The sequence below is a fragment of the Kogia breviceps genome, chromosome 6 (assembly GCF_026419965.1).
Source record: "Kogia breviceps isolate mKogBre1 chromosome 6, mKogBre1 haplotype 1, whole genome shotgun sequence".
Classification (NCBI taxonomy): Eukaryota; Metazoa; Chordata; class Mammalia; order Artiodactyla; family Physeteridae; genus Kogia; species Kogia breviceps.
Window position 1 is genome coordinate 117,737,919 of NC_081315.1, and position 15,545 is coordinate 117,753,463.

The window sequence follows — 15,545 nt, forward strand, 5'->3', positions numbered from 1 at the left end:
CATAGAGGTCTTTTGTCTCCGTAGGTAGGTTTATTCCTAGGTATTTTATTCTTTGCAATGGTAAATGGGAGTGTTTCCTTAATTTCTCTTTCAGATATTTCATCATTAGTGTATAGGAATGCAAGAGATTTCTGTGCATTAATTTTATATCCTGCAACTTTACCAGATTCATTGATTAGCTCTAGTAGTTTTCTGGTGGCATCTTTAGGATTCTCTATGTATAGTTTAATGTCATCTGCAGACAGTGACAGTTTTACTTCTTCTCTTCCAATTTGTATTCCTTTTATTTCTTTTTCTTCTCTGATTGCCATGGCTAGGACTTCCAAGACTATGTTGAATAATAGTGTTGAGAGTGGACATCTGTGTCTTGTTCCTGATCTTAGAGAAAATTCTTTCAGTTTTCCACCATTGAGAATGATGTTTGCTGTGGGTTTGTCATATATGGCCTTTATTATGTTGAGGTAGGTTCCCTCTCTGCCCACTTTCTAGAGGGTTTTTATCATAAATTGGTGTTGAATTTTGTCGAAAGCTTTTTCTGCATCTATTGAGATGATCATATGGTTTTTATTCTTCAATTTGTTAATATGGTGTATCACCTTGATTGATTTATGTATATTGAAGAATCTTTGCATCCCTGGAATAAATCCCACTTGATCATGGTGTGTGATCCTTTTAATGTGTTGCTGGATTCTGTTTGCTACTATTTTGTTGAGGATTTTTGCATCTATAATCATCAGTGATATTGGTCTGTAATTTTCTTTTTTTGTAGTATCTTTGTCTGCTTTTGGTATCAGGGTGATGGTGGTCTCATAGAATGCGTTTGGGAGTGTTTCTTCCTCTGCAATCTTTTGGAAGAGTTTGAGAAGGATGGGTGTTAGCTCTTCTCTAAATGTTTGATAGAATTCACTGTGAAGCCATCTGGTCCTGGACTTTTGTTTGTTGGAAGACTTTTAATCACAGTTTCAATTTCATTCCTTATGCTTGGTCTGTTCATATTTTCTATTTCTTCCTGGTTCATTCTTGGAAGGTTATACCTTTCTAAGAATTTGTCCATTTCTTCCAGGTTGTACATTTTATTGGCATAGAGTTGCTAAAGGTTTATCAATTTTGTTTATCTTCTCGAAGAACCAGCTTTTAGTTTTATTGATCTTTGCTATTGTTTTCTTTGTTTCTATTTCATTTAATTCTGCTCTGATCTTTATGATTTCTTTCCTTCTGCTAACTTTGGGTTTTGTTTGTTCTTCTTTCTCTAGTTCCTTTAGGTCTAAAGTTAGGTTGTTTATTTGAGATGCTTGTTGTTTCATGAGGTAGGATTGTATTGCTATAAACTTCCCTCTTAATACTGCTTTTGCTGCATCCCATAGGTTTTGGATCATCCTGTTTTCATTGTCATTTGTCTCTAGGTATTTTTTTATTTCCTCTTTGATTTATTCAGTGATCTCTTGGTTATTTAGTAACGTATTGTTTAGCCTCCATGTGTTTGTGTCTTTACATTGTTTTCCCTGTAATTGATTTCTAATCTCGTAGTGTTGTGGTCAGAAAAGATGCCTGCTATGATTTCAATTTTCTTAAATTTAATGAGGCTTGGTTTGTGACCCAAGGTGTGATCTATCCTGGAGAATGTTCCATGCGCACTTGGGAAGAAAGTGTAATCTGCTGTTTCTGGATGGAATGTCCTATAAATCTCAAATCTATCTGGTCTATTGTGTCATTTAAAACTTGTGTTTCCGGGCTTCCCTGGTGGCGCAGTGGTTGAGAGTCTGCCTGCCGATGCAGGGGACGCGGGTTCGTGCCCCGGTCCGGGAGGATCCCACGTGCCGCGGAGCGGCTGGGCCCGTGAGCTGTGGCCGCTGAGCCTGCGTGTCCGGAGCCTGTGCTCCGCAACGGGAGGGGCCACAACAGTGAGAGGCCCGCTTACCGCAAAAAACAAACAAACAAAAAAAGTTAAAACTTGTGTTTCCTTATTAATTTTCATTTCGGATGATCTGTCTGTTGGTGTAAGTGAGGTGTTAAAGTCCCCCACTATTGTTGTGTACTTTCGATATCCTCTTTTATAGCTGTTAGCAGTTGCCTTATGTATTGAGGTGCTCCTATGTTGGGTGCATATATATTTACAATTGTTATATCTTCTTCTTGGATTGATCCCTTGATCATTATGTAGTGTCCTTCCTTGTCTCTTGTAACATTCTTTATTTTAAAGTCCATTTTATCTGATATGAGTATTGCTACTCTAGCTTTCCTTAGATTTCCATTTGCATGGAATATCTTTTTCCATCCCCTCACTTTCAGTCTGTATGTGTCCCTAGGTCTGAAGTGGGTCTGTTGTAGATAGCCTATGTATGTGTCTTGTTTTTGTATCCATTCAGTGAGCCTCTGTCTTTTGGTTGGAGCATTTAATCCATTCATGTTTAAGGTAATTATCGATACGTATGTTCCTATGACCATTTTCTTAATTGTTTTGGGTTTGTCTTGTAGGTCCTTTTCTTCTCTTGTGTTTCCCACTTAGAGAAGTTCCTTTAGCATTTTTTGTAGTGCTGGTTTGATGGTGCTGAATTCTCTTAGCTTTTGCTTGTCTGTAAAGCTTTTGATTTCTCTGTTGAATCTGAATGAGATCCATGCTGGGTAGAGTAATCTTGGTTGTAGGTTCTCCCCTTTCATCACTTTAAATATGTAATGCCACTCCCTTCTGGCTTGTAGAGTTTCTGCTGAGAAATCAGCTGTTAACCTTATGAGAGTTCCCTTGTATTCTTTTGTCTTTTTTCCCTTGCTGCTTTCAGTAATTTTTCTTTGTCTTTAATTTTTGCCAATTTGATTACTATGTGTCTCGGTGTGTTTCTACTTGGGTTTATCCTGTATGGGACTCTCTGCACTTCCTGGACTTGGCTGGCTATTTCCTTTCCCATGTTAGGGAAGTTTTCGACAATAATCTCTTCAAATATTTTCTCGGGTCCTTTCTCCTCTCTTCTCCTTCTAGGACCTCTATATTGTGAATGTTGTTGCGTTTAATGCTGTCCCAGAGGTCTCTTAGGTTGTCTTCATTTCTTTTCATTCTTTTTTCTTTATTCTGCTCCGCAGCAGTCAATTCCACCATTCTGTCTTCCAGGTCACTTATCTGTTCTTCTGCCTCAGTTATTCTGCTATTGATTCCTTCTAGTGTAGTTTTCCTTTCAGTTATTGTATTGTTCATCTCTTTGTTTGTTCATGAATTCTTCTAGGTCTTTGTTAAACATTTCTTGCATCTTCTCGATCTTTGCCTCCATTCTTTTTCCGAGGTCCTGGGTCATCTTCACTATCATTATTCTGAATTCTTTTTCTGGAAGGTTGCCTATCTCCACTTCATTTAGTTGTTTTTCTGGGGTTTTATCTTGTTCCTTCATCTGGTACATATCCCTCTGTCTTTTCATCTTGTCTGTCTTTCTGTGAATGTGGTTTTTGTTCCACAGGCTGCAGGATTGTAGTTCTTCTTGTTTCTGCTGTCTGCCCTCTGGTGGATGAGGCTATCTAAGAGGCTTGTGCAAGTTTCCTGATGGGAGGGACTGGTGGTGGGTAGAGCTGGCTGTTGCTCTGGTGGGCAGAGCTCAGTAAAACGTTAATCCGCTTGTTTGCTGATGGGCGGGGCTGGGTTCCCTCCCTGTTGGTTGTTTGACCTGAGGCCACCCAACACTGGAGCCTACCCGGGCTCTTTGGTGGGGCTAATGGCGGACTCTGGGAGGGCTCACACCAAGGAATACTTCCCAGAACTTCTGCTGCCCGTGTCCTTGTCCTCATGGTGAGACACAGCCACCCCCTGCCTCTGTAGGAGACCCTCCAACACTAGCTGGTAGGTCTGGTTTAGTCTTCTCTGGGGTCAGTGCTCCTTCCCATGGGTCCTGATGCACACACTATTTGTGTGTGCCCTCCAAGAGTTGAATCTCTGTTTCCCCCAGTCCTGTCAATGTCCTGCAATCAAATCCTGCTAGCCTTCAAAGTCTGATTCTCTAGGAATTCTTCTCCCTGTTGCCTGACCCCCAGGTTGGGAAGTCTGACGTGGGGCTCAGAACCTTCACTCCATTGTGTGGACTTCTGTCGTATGAGTGTTCTCCAGTTTTTGAGTCACCCACCCAGCAGTTATGGGATTTGATTTGATTGTGATTGCACCCCTCCTCCCATCTCATTGCGGCTTCTCCTTTGTCTTTGGATGTGGGTGTCACCATGATGAGCCTCACTGATTCTTTCCCCCTCTGTGTCTAGTTTACTGGTTAGCCTGTCAAAGGCATTCTTCCTTTCTATTAAAGTGTTTTTGATTTCTGGCAATTCTTTTCGATTCTTTGTTACAATGTTTATCTCTCTGTTTACATTACTCATCTGTTCTTGCATGTTGTCAACTTTTTCCATTACAGCCCTTACCATATTAATCATATTTGTCTTAATTTCCTTGTCTGAAAATTCCAAAATCTCTGCTGTATCAGATTGATTCTGATGCTTGCTTTGTTTATTTAGATTGTTTTTTTCTTGCCTTGTAATTTTTTGTTGAAAGCTAGACATGATATTATTAAAAATAGAAACTGAAGCAAGTAGGTCTTTAGTGTGAGGTTTTATGTGTATCTGACCAGGAGCTCAGCTGTTTACTGTTTGCTATAGCTTTAGGTATCAGAGGCTTCAGTTTTTTCTAGTGTCCCTGTTGCTCTACCTTGTTGTATTTGAGTTTCCCTAGAAATTCTTTCTTGAATAGAGTCTGTGTCTTGCACAGAACTGGAGCCCTGTTGATGTGGTGTTAAGGTGTTGGGGAGGAGAAGCATTCTATAATTTTATGATTAAATCTCAAGGTTTTTATTGGGCCAGGATTACTGTGCTATAACCTTCAGAAGAGTTTCTTAGCCATTTTTTCCCTCCCCTATATGAGACAGGAAGGCTAGAGGAGCCTGGTGTTGGCTAATTGCCCTTTCTGCAGGCCAGACTAGGTTCTGGTAAAGTACAGTTGGCCCTTAAACAACATAGGTTTGAACTGCATGGGTCCACTTTACATGCAAATTTGTTTCAATAAACACTGCAGTACTAAGTGGTCCACAGCTGGTTTAGTCCATGGAATCATGGATACACAGGGCCAACTATAAAGTTATACGTGGATTTTTGACTGCATGTGGGGATGGTGCCCCTATCCCCCATATGGTTTGAGGGTCAACTGTAATTTCCTTGGTATGGAGAAAGTAATGCTCAGGACTGTTTCAAAATGGTTACTTTTCTTTCTCTGCTGGAAGCAGGGAGATATTTCTCTCTGATCTCTGACCTTCACTGTGAGAACCTGGTGTGACTCCAGGAGGTAAAACTCATGAACGTGTGACTGTTTTTATTTCTCAAACTAGTCAGCACTGAGCCTTCAGCAATTCAACAATTATAGTTTAGTGTTCCTATCAGTATTGGCTCCAGAGGTTTCTGCTCTCAGTAAGCTGTGGTTGTGGACTATCGGGGTTAGGATAAAGTAATACTGAGTCTATGCCTTAATAAATAGATGGTGAGATAAATAAATCAGTAAATAAGGGAAGGTTCATGTTTAGGGTTGGAATGCCAAGTTCTGACTGGTAAATATGGGAGGGCTATTGTAGTTGAAAAATCATTATATTGCAGCCAAATTCAGACAAGAATCATCAGTAGATGCCAAGGGGATGGGGAGAGGTGGGGGGAGGTGATTTAGATACAGAAAATAAAACAGAGAAGAACTATGAAAACAACTAAAAAAAGTTAATAAAATGGCAATAAGTACATACCTATCAATAATTACTTTAAATGTCAGTGGACTAAATGCTCCACTCAAAAGACATAGGGGCAGCTGATTGGATAAAAAAACAAGAACCTTCTGTATGCTGCCTACAAGAGACTCTCTTCAGAGCTAAAGACATACACAGACTGAAAATGAGGGGATGGAAAAAGATATTTCATGCAAATGGAAACTGGGCAGAGGACCTGAATAGACATTTTTCCAAAGAAGACATACAGATAGCTAACAGGCCCATGAAAAGATGTTCAACATCGCTAATTATTAGAGAAATGCAAATCAAAACAATGAGATATCACCTCACAACTGTTAGAGTGGCTATCATTGAAACGTCTACAAATAACAAATGTTGGTGAGGATGTGGAGAAAAGGAAACCCTTGTACACTGTTGGTGGGAATGTAAATCAGTACAGCCAGTATGGAAAACAGTGTGGAGGTTCCTCAAAAAAACTAAAAATAGGACTACCATATGATCCAGCAATTCCACTTCTGGTGTGCATATAGAAAAAAATGAAAACACTAATTTGAAAAGATACATGCACCCCAGTGTTCATAGCAACACTGTTTACAGTAGTTAACCCAAGTGTCCATCAACAGACAACTGGCTTAAGAAGATGTGGTATGTACACACACACACACACACACACACACACACACACACACACACACGAATGTTACTCAGCCATAAAAAAGAATGAAATTCTGCCATTTGCAGCAAGCTGGATGGACCTAGAAAATATTATGCTTAGTCAGACAAAAACAAATACTGTATGATTTCACTTATATGTAGAACCTAAAAAATAAAACGAATGTATATAGCAAAACAGAAACAGACTCACAGGTGTAGAAAACAAGCTAGTGGTTACCAGCTGGGGAGAGGCAAGATAGGGGTAGGGGATTAAGAGATACAAACTATAAAATAAGCAACGAGGAGATATTATACAGCACAGGAAATTTATAGCCATTATTTTGTAATAACTTTTAATGGAGTATAATGTGTAAAAATACTTAATTACTATGCTGAAACTATTACCTGAAACTAATATAATATTGTAAGTCAACTATAGTTCAACAAAAGAAAAAATAAGGAAATACTAACAAAAAATAGGAGTAAGTCACAAGGACACAGGAGCCAGCTTAAGGGACTCCTGCTAACCATATCTGGTACAATTTGAAGACCATTGGCTCCCATGTCCTTATGACTTGCCCCCATTTTTATTTTAGGCATTTTCTTACTTTCTGCTATAACTAGATGATCCAGGCTGATCTCGTGCTCCAGCACTGATATCAGCAATTACTCTGAAGATCCCTTGAGGAAAAATATTTTTAAAAATTTTCAAACACGAATTAAGTATAGAGAAATTAAAACAAATCCATCATTTCAACAATTATGAACATTCTTCTATTCTTGATTCTTTTTAAAAATCAGGACAGTATTTAACCCCAAAGACAGAAAGATGAAAGAAATTGAGAAAAATGAAAATGAAAATCCATGTTGAGATAGAAATTTCATGTCCAGTGAGTTCACAACACTCTGCAAGGTTTTCTTCCCATTTAGCATTTGAGGGAATAAGTGGAGATAAGCATTTTCAGGGCACCTCATTGTTCTGCTTGATCTTCCTCTTCTGGACAAGTGCCAGTTAACAGACCCAAATGGCCTGGTCACATTAAGCAACTTCCATTCCCACTTTTTGTAAATTTCCATTTCCCTGACTCTGCTTAAGCCCCTTAATGTTTTCCTCCCTCCCTGAAAACGCCCCTCCACCTCTGCACAAATAGAAGTTGAGTTCAGTTCATGCCAGATCCCCTTCCCTAGTACAACAGTTACCGAATAAAATCTAGCCTTACCACTTGAACTAGTGTCTGGCTTTGTTTATCTTTGTTATGTTCCACAGCTTTGGACAAAATCTTGCCCCATCTCTGCCGTGTTTCTGTATGTAGACCTTTTATGTATCCATACATTTTTTTCATCACAGCAAAAGGGCTCTGACTGTTCTGCAAATCTCAAAAGGCTAAAAGGGAACTTCTTGTTTCTACCTCTTTGTGGAGCTTTAGCCTAGAATGTGGAAGGGATTAAAGACCACAGTAAAGTCTTGAAGAAGTGGGTGGAGATAGAGGAAAATTAACTTCAGGACTGATGTCACAGACTGGAAAGCCGCTGGGATAATACTGACACTAGGATCATAAATCTCCCTTATCTGCAGTTGTTTCTGCTGCCTGGCAGGAAGGTCTGTCTTCTCTCCCCTCACTTTGTCCCCCTGTCTCAAATTCTCTTATAGTGGTGGGGAACAGTTATAACCCTCAGAAAGGCATCATTACAGCACAGGTTTTTTTTTTTTTTGTGGTACGCGGGCCTCTCACTGTTGTGGTCTCTCCCGTTGCGGAGCACAGGCTCCGGATGCGCAGGCTCAGCGGCCATGGGTCACGGGCCCAGCCGCTCCGCGGCATGTGGGATCTTCCCGGACCGGGGCACGAACCCGCGTCCCCTGCATTGGCAGGCGGACTCTCAACCACTGCGCCACCAGGGAAGCCCTACAGCACAGTTTTATGTAGATCTATAGATCCACCGAAGTGGTAGTATGAGAGAAATCCAGAATCAAAAGAACTCCGTGTTAAAAGCTCAGAAACTGATTCCCTTTCATCAGTATGAACCTCCCTTCAGATCTATACCTTGTTGAAAAGAAATTACACTTGAATTGCTTTTCAAATGTATATTATACTTTTGTTTACATGTTTGTACACCAGTTTCCCTCTCCAGGGGATCCTAACATGATTTTGGATAGATAGTTGAGGGTGAAGAAGGATCTTAGGTTAACTCAGGTATAAAAGTGAACCTGTAACTAATGTGTTACAGACTCTGGTGAGGTATTCACCTGGATTCTGATAGATGGATACTTCCTTTTCCTGTATTATTCTTCCTTTTTTAAAAAAAGAAACAGCACTAGTCATATTACAAAAGAAAAAAGACAAAAACGTAATGAATTTTAAACCTACTGTCTGGTTATTTATTATTCCAGAGAGAGATGAATGCAATCACCTGAGACAGGAATAAAGGCTGGTACCAAATGCCCCCCGAGGAGTGGGGAGCGCCGAGGTGGCCAGCTAGGGGAACTCAGATTTGGTTCCCTAGACTTACAAACCCTGGAGGAAAAGGTGGGTTAACTGCCTTATGTTTCCCTTGTGTCTTCTTTTCTCAGAAAAACTGAGTAGTGAGCACACGACTGAGATGGAAAACGTGAAATCCTTGGTTCACAGGCTGTTCACAGCCTTGCATTTTGAAGAGTTTCAGAAACAGAGAGAGCACCATCTGCTGGAGAAAATTGATCACCTGAAGGGACAGCTGCAGCCCCTCGAACAGGTTCGGAAGCATCACCTGTGGAGTCTGTTTGTAAATGATACCCAATATTTATTTATTGGTATTACTGCTCCATGTGAGTGTTTTTCCAAATGCTTTACATAGGCTTATTTTCCCCTTTAATCCTCACATTGAGCCTCCGAGTTTGGTATTGTTATCAGCCTCACTCTTCAGATGAGGAAACTAAGGCAGCAAAGGTAAATAAGCTAATACGTATTAGAGCCAGAACTTGAACTCTGGTGGTCTGACTCCAGGCTGCTGCTGTCTTAAACTCTGTGCCGTGCGTCCTTTCCATGCATTGGCCATAGTATCTTGGTAACTGAGTATAAGATGAGCTGGGATGCACTAGCTGGAGCACTACCACTGTTTTCAGAGAACAGGCCCATGGCTCCCACTCTGCTCAACAGAATTGCAGCTGGAAAGCTAGCAGTGGCTTCCTAACATCTGAAGTTAATCAGTGGTGGAGAAAAAAAAAATTTTTTTTCTGGGGAGGAGGGGCAGGAGTCTGTTTTAATTTAAGGGAAAAATGCATTTTTTGTTTGTTTTTTTGCGGTACGTGGGCCTCTCACTGTTGTGGCCTCTCCCGTTGCGGAGCACAGGCTCTGGACGCGCAGGCTTAGCGGCCATGGCTCACGGGCCCAGCCGCTCCGTGGCATGTGGGATCTTCCCAGACCCGGGCATGAACCCGTGTCCCCTGCATCAGCAGGCAGACTTTCAACCACTGCGCCACCAGGGAAGCCCGAAAAATGCATTTTTTAAACCTCTGATCCCACTTGTGATTTTTAAAAATGGGTAAGGTGTATGTGTATCTTTGTGTATGAATAAAAATTTCTAGAGGTAGAAGAAACTTTTTATTGTTGTTTTATGAAAGTATAGTTGTGTTAAATTCTGCTGTACAGCAGTGATTTAGTTATACATACATATACACACATTCTTTTTTATATTCTTTTCCATTATGGTATATCACAGGGTATTGAACATAGATCCCTGTGCCTTGTTAAAAGAAACTTTTTTGGGGGGGTGCTGCGTCGGGTCTTCCTTGCGGCACGCAGGCTTCAGAGCACTCGGGCTCTGTAGTTGTGGCGTGCGTGCTCTCTAGTTGAGGTGGGCTCAGTAGTTAGTGGCGCACGGGCTTAGTTGCCCCGCAGCACGTGGGATCTAAGTTCCCCGACCAGGGATCGAACCTGCATCCCCTGCATTGGAAGGCTAATTCTTTACCCCTGGACCTCCAGGGAAGTCCCTAAAAGAAACTTTTGATAGTGATTACCTCTAAGAATACTTAGGGGATGCCAGAGAGAGGGACTTTTTTATTTGTTGGATGGTACGTTTTAATTTTTTCTTTACTTTTTAAAAAGTTGGTGATATTTACTTGTGTTAAGATTTAAAAACCTAAAAAGGTGGTCAGTGGAAAGTTTTCCTCCTACTGTCCTCCCAGTACCATATCCCTGAACCTGTGAATCATTTCAGATTTTCTTTATCTATGTGCAAACAAATGCAAATATATTATTATTTTATTCCCTTTTCCAGGAAACAGTATATGCTGTTATACGCTTTTCTCACCTTTTTTCACTAACAGTAGATCCTGGAAAGATCTCCGTATTGGTACATAAACAGCCTCCTCACTATAGCTGCATGATACCTTAATGAAAAATTGGATAATTTATGGTCTTTTACTCTTAAGAATGAACCTATGATGAATCACGTGTGCAAGTGTACCTGTAGGATGAATTCCCAGAAGTGAAATTGCTGAGTCCAAGAAAATAGGCATGTAATTTTTTAGTTAGGTTTCAGAGGATGACTTCTGAATTTTTCATTGTATACCCTTCTATACTATTTAAATTTTTTTCCATGGGCAGGTATTGCCTTTATAATTGAAAAAATGGTTTATTAATGAACTGATTTGGAAATAAGTGATCACGCATGAATGTATATGTTTCATACATTCTATTTTTTTCATAAATCAGACCTCTTTAAAGTAATACAGATGTGCATTACTTTACTTTTCTTCCTTTTTTTTTTTTTTTTAAGTTGGTGCACTGTAAACTGAACTAACAGTCATTATTTTTTTTGCCCTCAGATGAAAGCGAGAATTGAAGCTCACTCAGAAGTCAAAACCAATGGCCTTCTGTGGGCTGGATTAGCATTGCTGTCCATTCAGGGTGGGGCAATGGCCTGGCTCACTTGGTGGGTGTACTCCTGGGATATCATGGAGCCAGTTACATACTTCATCACATTTTCAAATTCCATGGTCTTTTTTGCATACTTTATAGTCACTCGACAGGTGAGTAGTTTGTTAAGAAAATGGTAAGTTATAACATCTTTTATAAATAATTTCTTATCCAAGTAACGAGCAATAAAACCTTTTTATTTATTGAATTACTGCTATCTGGGTTTTTATCAACTGTTAAGTTTTGTTGTTTTCCAGAGGATGGAGATTTATATATACCACAGAGAAACTGTGTATAACCTCTATAGAGAAGTAAATAGTACAACTTAACAAATTCCTCCGTTGAGATAAACACATCAAATTTGTGTACTCTCTCCTGTTTATAAATAAAATTGAATTTGTATTGCAAACCACCCAGTAACTTTAGCTTATCTCGTGATTATTTTGCCAAAAATCTGCATTTTCCTTTTTCTCTTTTCTTTCCCTATATGTGTGATTTCTCTTCCCAGCTTGCTTGCTTTTGAAAGGAGCAGCTGATCTCAAATGAGACTGAATGTTTTACTTGTGTTGCCTTATGCTTGCTCTGATGGCCACTGCACATATTTTACTCATCTGCCTTCCTTTACTTTGCTGTTGCTAAGGCACGTTTCTTGCAGAGGTATCATGTTCATTTAAAGCATGTTTGGTTCTGGTTTTTTGTCTTTTTTTTTGTCTTTTTTCAGGATTATACTTACTTAGCTGTTAAGAGTAGGCAGTTTCTTCACTTCTTCTATAAGAAATCAAAGCAACAGCATTTTGATGTGGTGCAGTACAACAAGTTAAAAGAAGATCTTGCTAAGGTACCTTATTGCAAATACCACATCTTAGAGCTGGTCTAGTTTGGGAGCCAGAATTTAGTGTCAGGGAAATACAGTCGGTGGCTCATCCTCATGGGTTGAATCTTGGTCCTGCACAGGCTTCCCTGTATTGTGGTTTTGTTCAGTGAAATAGCTGACATGTCCTGATACTAATTTCCTACAGTTTTATTCTTGTCATCTGTATTCTACATTAGCATAGCTTTAAATGTATATGGAAAATGTCTTAAATGACTTTGAGATACTAAAATAACAGTTTTCGATAGAAATCTATCTCTACGTGAATATGTGTTTTTAAAGAACCAAGTCCAATATCAAGCTCAATTGCAGATTCTGTAACTATTAAGAACTAAAAGAAAGTAGAATTTTAGGAAGATGAGCGCTCTGATAAACAATTTTAAGCTCTCAAAAGGTTTTTACAAGTTTCTTCCCCTTAAAAATAGAATCAATATGGTATTCCTCCTTTCACCATTTCCTTCCTTCAGATGCGAAAACAGGTTATACACGGTTAGAAAGTGGGGAAACCAAGGTATGAGGCTAAAAGTTTGGATCCTGTGCTCTGGAGCACTTCCATATAATGTTTCCTAGGCAGCTTTTACCTCTGGCCTCCCAGTGAACTCATTAGCTTTTTAAATTTTTCTTAGTAATTTTATAAGAAAAAAGTTTTCGTAGAAATATCTTCCACTGCTCAATGCATGATCATTTAATAGCCAGTAATCATCATATCTTTTGTTACCCATAACTTCTAAACTACCCGTCCCTGAAATTTAAAAAAAGGAAGGATGTAACAAGAATTTGTAGTCCAAAACTTGGAGATAAAGAGCCTTTAAAAAATATGTTTAAATTCCATATAATCATTACTTAGGGAAAATATAATGATTTTTTAAAAAAAATTTAGTGGATACTTTTGCATTTAAATGATCCAATCCGTGAAGGCTAAGGAATGTTCTTTCAACTAGTTTATAGCACTGGGCATTGAAGATTTAGAGTAGCAAACTGTAAAAGTTTTTTTTTTTTTTTTTTTTAAGGTAATACAGTTGAGGGAAAAAAAGGGAAACTGATAGGTCAGAGTAGTGGGTTTTTTTGTTTGGTTTTTTATAAACTGGAAAAACCACTGTAAAGGGGAAAACTAACATTACAAGAACTATAAGGATGAACTAGAAACTCTAAACTCATCATTTACAAAAGGATCCACATAAATTGAAATATTGTAGGCAGTTTCCACTCATAGTTTAGATATATATATTGACCTAAGGAGACGTTAAAGGTATAGAACTCCTTGTGAACAGTAATCTGTTTGTGGTCCTCTCTGATCAGTGCCTCTTCTTTTTCCCATGGACAGGCTACTGAAGCCCTGAGACGGGTGCGCCACTCTATTTGCGATGCAAGTAGAGGAATTCGATGAAAAGAAGTAATCTTACATTTTTAAATGTCAATGAATTTTTCCATTATGTGTTCATTTTGCAACTTAGCAACTGGAACTTTCATCCCATAGTTCATCTGAATTTGTTTCAATTTCTTGTTAATAAAAAATGCTTGCAAAACACAGGTATTCTTTGATGTTCTCATTTGAGATTTTCATTTGTGGATTTTCACGGCTTGTTGAGGTTTACTGCTGGAGGGAGCTTGGATGCGTCTGTCAAAATCAAAGCTGCTGCTATTACAGTTCAGCATTTAAGAAGCTTTGTCAGCCTGTCCTGTGTCATTCCCGTGCGGAGGCGAAACGGTCAGTGTTCTTGGCTTCACTTTGATTCTTAGGCTTCGTTTAGAATCATCTGGTCATTAATTTCTTTTTAAATTCACAGTAGTTGCAAGATTTTTATCATTAAATATAGTTAAATTATTATAAAATGTCATTTGAAATGTTTCATCGTAAATAATATTTACTTAGATACTATTTATCATTTGTTGTCAAGTACTGTTCTAGGCACTTCACATATATATTATTTGTAATCCTATAATCCTAGGGGGTAGCTGTTTTTAATCCCAATTTAATAATAAGGAAACAGGTTCAGAGAGGTTAATTTGCCCAAGTGCACACAGCTAGGAAAGATTTTTTTTTTTAATAAATTTATTTATTTATTTTTGGCTGCGTTGGATCTTCGTTGCTGTGCGCGGGCTTCCTCTAGTTGGGGCGAGCGGGGGCTACTCTTCATTGCGGTGCGCGGGCTTCTCATTGCGGTGGCTTCTCTTGTTGCGGAGCATGGGCTTCTAGGTGCGTGGGCTTCGGTAGTTGTGGCTCGCGGGTTCTAGAGCGCAGCAGCCTCAGTAGTTGTGGTGCACGGGCTTAGTTGCTCCGCGGCATGTGGGATCTTCCCCGGACCAGGGATTGAACTTGTGTCCCCTGCATTGGCAGGCGGACTCCCAACCACTGCGCCACCAGGGAAGTCCCTAGGAAAGATTTAAGCATCTACTCATAGTAGATCATAAATCTTTATAAATGTACAACTAATGGTATTTAATCCATCATCTAGGATGTCACCTTTTACATGTTTGACTATGGGACAGAAAGTGTAATGATGACACCCTGATATTAAGAGATTTGCTTAAAAAAAATACCAGTGTTTTCAGGGTATATCTTTCAACCGAATCAGATTCAAACTTCCTACACCTTAAGTAGAGCAACACACTGTGATCACCTGCTGGTTTGTATCAGTATCTCCAAAACCTGGAGATTCTGAATTAGCAGTATATTAGTGTTTTATTAACAAGCTAAGAATATGCACTAATATGTTTTTATAATGAGTTATCACCAGGTTAAGTATTATGACAAATTCTTAGGACACGTTCTGCGTTTGAGAAACTATTCCCAGGAAGACAAGACTGTCAATATAATGAAAGAACAGGGAGTGTTGTTTGCTTTATTCACTGATGCATCCATCCCAAGTGCCAAGAATACCTGGCTCCTATGAGGTACCCAAGAGAGACAGGTTTAAGGTCTGTGGAAATTTCATGTATAGTGCTGGGGAAAAGCTGAGGCTAGGAAAGTAGAAAGGATGGCTTCTGAATTCTCAAACTGTCTAAAGGAAAACCTGGGAAAAAGAGGTAGACTAGAGCCTGTTTTTGTATATAAAGTTTCATTGGAACACAGCTATGCCCACTGGTGCACTGACTGTGGCTGTTCTCACACTATAGCAGCAGAGGCAGCAGGCCTACAAAGCCCAGCATAGTTACTCTCTGGCTCTTTACAGAAAAATTTTACTGACCCCTGAACTAGAATGTGAAAGACAATTCTCAAAGAACACTTCTGTGTTTTTAGGGCTTCAGAAAATCTGTCATGCGAAAAATGAATTAATTCTTAGTAAAGATCGCTCCCTTTGACTTGGATCTTCCCACTTTACAAAGTAAAATAAAGTTTAATTCTTCAGAGGAGCTACATGTAGGTCACATTGTTCGTACTTTATGACAGGTGAAACT

General features: G+C 39.4%; 1 protein-coding gene across 1 annotated transcript in view; it reads left to right on the top strand.

Moving 5' to 3' along the window:
* The window catches only part of MCUB (mitochondrial calcium uniporter dominant negative subunit beta), a 91,835-nt gene extending 78,159 nt beyond the window's left edge, over positions 1-13,676 (top strand). The window contains 5 exon segments of the mRNA XM_059067706.2: positions 8,950-9,110; positions 11,185-11,388; positions 11,997-12,113; positions 13,471-13,508; positions 13,510-13,676. Of these exon segments, the coding sequence (XP_058923689.1) occupies positions 8,950-9,110; positions 11,185-11,388; positions 11,997-12,113; positions 13,471-13,508; positions 13,510-13,543 (554 nt within the window). The 3' untranslated portion in view covers positions 13,544-13,676.
* The last annotated feature ends 1,869 nt before the right edge of the window (positions 13,677-15,545 follow it).